The sequence below is a fragment of the Contarinia nasturtii genome, unplaced genomic scaffold (assembly GCF_009176525.2).
Source record: "Contarinia nasturtii isolate CC-2019 unplaced genomic scaffold, AAFC_CNas_1.1 Cnas_scaffold_3675, whole genome shotgun sequence".
In the NCBI taxonomy this organism is placed as follows: Eukaryota; Metazoa; Arthropoda; class Insecta; order Diptera; family Cecidomyiidae; genus Contarinia; species Contarinia nasturtii.
The window spans coordinates 1-3,704 of NW_022200972.1; the positions used below are offsets into that span (position 1 = coordinate 1).

The 3,704-nt window shown below is 32.2% G+C and overlaps 1 protein-coding gene across 1 annotated transcript; it reads right to left on the bottom strand.

Annotated features, from left to right (window-relative positions):
• Positions 1-553: 553 nt before the first annotated feature.
• LOC116350125 (RNA polymerase II-associated protein 1-like) lies at positions 554-3,307 on the bottom strand. Its single transcript, XM_031781859.1, has 8 exons — positions 3,063-3,307; positions 2,771-2,988; positions 2,476-2,710; positions 1,804-2,411; positions 1,490-1,740; positions 1,240-1,409; positions 1,029-1,183; positions 554-942 (listed from the first exon to the last, which is right to left on the bottom strand). The coding sequence occupies exons 1-8, from the start codon at positions 3,187-3,189 to the stop codon at positions 856-858; spliced, it is 1,851 nt and encodes a 616-aa protein (XP_031637719.1). The 5' UTR covers positions 3,190-3,307; the 3' UTR covers positions 554-855.
• Positions 3,308-3,704: the final 397 nt, after the last annotated feature.

Genomic DNA, 3,704 nt, shown 5'->3' on the forward strand with positions numbered 1-3,704 from the left:
GAATTCAACAAAACCCTTTACACAGCAAAAATGAATCCGTTTAAGATTTTCATAAAATAAATTGCACATATAACACGATAACGATATATGAGAAATTTTGAAATCAAAATTATACCGATGAATTTTTTTTGCTTTTTTTAATCAAAAATATTACGATTAAAACGGTTTTAATATAGTTATTTTCGCTATTTGAATTCACTCAAATCATAAAGCTACGGAAAGCAACTCGATTTCACATTTTCATAAAAAATTCCCGTTCGTGAGGCAACGTGTTGAAGAAATTTTTTTCGATTAAAATTTAAAATTGAAAAGTTATTGGTTTTAAAATTTTAGTGAAGTTAAATGGCACTATTTATAAACACAAAAAAACTATTAAAATATTTAAATTACAAAAAATAAAAGTTTTCATCTGTAAGTTTCTAACAATCAAAAAGAATACATAATTCCTTCCATTGAATTCTTTAGAATAAAACCATATTAAATAGTTGCATATCAAAGCGAAGGAAGATGTTTTTAAATACAGATTAATTGTTGTAATTCATACAAAATAAAACATCAAATCTATGTAGAAAAATACGCTTTGTTTCGCTCTGATAAGTAACTATTTATATTCTGTTTTTATTCTCGAGAATTCAACTGAACAGTTCTCGTTTGTTCAGGTTCGTTCGAAATAAAAAAAATCTGTTCATGTTCATTCGCGTTTAGTTCAAATTGTTCAAAATATGTAAACATGCCGTTCATATTCGGTTCATATTCGGTTCAAATTCGAATGAACCGAACGAACATGAACGGTTCAGTTCAGTGGGCACCTCTAATTGAAATTCATCATCAAGAAATAAATGTGATACAAATTACTTACTCTATCAATTCATCCGACTTTGTTATTGTAACAATCATTCGAGTGCAGCGTATAGCTTCGATTTGCATTTTCACAGTTTGAACCTATATATTATTGAGATATAAAACGGAATTAATTATTCTGCATAAGATTTCTTAATACAAATTCATTGAGCAAAAAAGTTCTTCACCGTAATGCTGTTCTCTTGAACGAAAATTGCAGTTTTCAGCAGCGATATCAATCCTTGATTTCGTAATTGATCAATAAATCGCTCTCCGTAAGAACAGAATATCCGAAACAATTTCAATGTGAAGGTATTCGTCTTTTGAATTCGGGAACTTGTGCCTAAAATTATGAAATTTCTCACAAAAATGATCACTAAATTTGAATTGTTTGCTTACCGTCTGCGGCTGTACCAAATTTTGTAAATTGATTGACCAAAACTTTGATCAGATTTGAGTATGAGAAAATGCGCTCGGTTACTTCTCGGCTTGTACGAGCTAAGCGAATCAATATCTTTATACAGCTCAAGTTTGTGGTATTGTCGAGCTCCATTGTTGTAAGTATATAACTAGAAATAAAACGGGATTTATAATTCTCTTCCATTTAATTTTTTAAATAGGAAAACGAAAAACAAAAATTGAAATTTACGTGATGCGTTGCAAAATATTTGTCCGAAGAAATAATTTTACTAAATCGGTTTCAGCCAAATGAAAATCATTCATTGACGATAAATTATCATCATCATCGTTAACATTTGTCTGCATCACATTCGATTTTATTGACATATTGGAAAATTGTTTCTCAAGATTTGTATTTTCGGTTATTGTTTCGTCACTTTCGATTTCCATCGTTGGTTCCAGACCATCGAATGAGCAGTCATAGGTCATGTCAAGTAGCACCTAATGAAATGTAATTTTTTTAAATTGAATCGAATTCAATTGAACATTAGACGTAGAAAATACCTCATCAGTTTCATTATAAAAAAGTGCTGATAGTGCTTTCGCTGATTCCTCAAGCATTGCTGGCGTATTGTCATCAAAAGCGTATCGCAGTAAAAAGAACATTTTCGAAATGGGTAGCTCAAAAATGCCATCATAATAGCCCTGGTTGTAAATACTCAAAATGCCACCAACCGCTTTGAGGGCCGATATTCGCTGCTGCACTATAGTTGACCGAGCCAATCGAAATAGCTCTTGCAATGTGTATCCAGGACGATGTGAATCATCACCATGTAAATATAATTCCGTTGAATTGGTCGTTGCATCATTTTCCTTGGGCTTAAACGGCAAAAGTACACCTTTCCAATCGAATCGTGCTTCATATTGTTCGCCAGGTTTGAGCTCGGGCATATTATTTGGTAAATCACGCATCCACTCTAACTTGCTTGGTTCAACAACATCAAAATGTAACCAATTTTTGCTATTTTCATCTTTGAGAACATCAATGTCAGGCATCGACTCAACTTGTGTCTCCTTCATTTCGACATCATTACTGACGTGTTCCGTTAATTTTGACAACTTTGCTTTGCGCTTTTCCTTCAAGAATTGGACAATTGACGGATCCATTGTTCCTATTAATTAAATTATATTTCCTATAAAACCAAAGTGTGTTCATTAAATCTGATAAACTATTACCCAATAAACGCTTTCTTTCTTCTAGAATTTCGTCTTCGCTTAGTTTTTGAAGAAATTCGGTATTTTCCCTGTGAATCGCCACTGCATCCGAGTTTTGTACAATGTGCGATTTCATTCCGAAATCCACTTGCGATTTCTCTGTTTGTTGCGATGAACTTGTACTAGCCGTTTGATTGACATTTTTGGAATGGAGCTGAGCAAATATACTCTTTGTTGTAGATGGCTCAATTTTAACCTGAAATTAGTCCCCTTTCATAAGTAATTTCTTGATTTATCATGCAGCACAGAAAAATACCTTCTGGTCGATCCTTTGGGGTTTTGGAAAACCTTCTGAATCGTCAAATGACATATGCTCGATATCACTTTGCACAGAACCAATGCCTTCTGTACGCTCGACTATATTTCCAATTATGATATTGGTTGAGGTGGAATGACCCTCTGTGTTGGTTTTTTCTTTGTCGGATAGTTTAGATTGCTTTGCTCTTTCTTGGGCAAACTTTGATAATTTTTTTGCTGTAAAATGTACGTTTTTGAAAATTATTATTCGATGGTGTAATTTGATCAATTAGTTCCTTTGAAACACTCACTCGATTCTACTTTGACTAATTTTGCAGCCGGTTGATAACTTTTAGTCTGTTTTTGTTCGTTGAGAAATTCATTTTGCATTTGCAATATATCATCCTCGGTATCGGTTGTTTTTGGTCGTTTTATCATTTTGCTCAGTTTTTATAAATACAAAATTCGTAACAAATTCAAAAGTAATTCTTTAAGAATATTTAACATCTTTTGCGACTCAATTGAATGTTTACCTCTGTTGTAGGCGAATTTAGGTTATGTCGATCACAGTGTGTTTATATGAAACGTCAAATATGCTTTGTTATTGCGGCTTCCAATGAGAATAAAATTTAAATTCCAAACTGGAAACCATTCCATTGAAACGTTCATTTCAATATACTATATAATTCTATGATTTTTGACGGTTAGAATAGAACAAACTTCGATTTAATCGAAAATCATACAAAGGGCGCAAACTTTTGATTGGAAATTAATTATTTATTCATCAATTTTTGATTATATCTCAAAGATTTGTGATGATGTATTTTTTACACTTCACCTTTATTTCATCACATTTTTGAACACATTCTAGATGATAAAAAAATTAAAGTGAAGATTACGTACATTCAGAGCATATACTGAGCATAGATATATATCCGGGATATTTTGTGAGT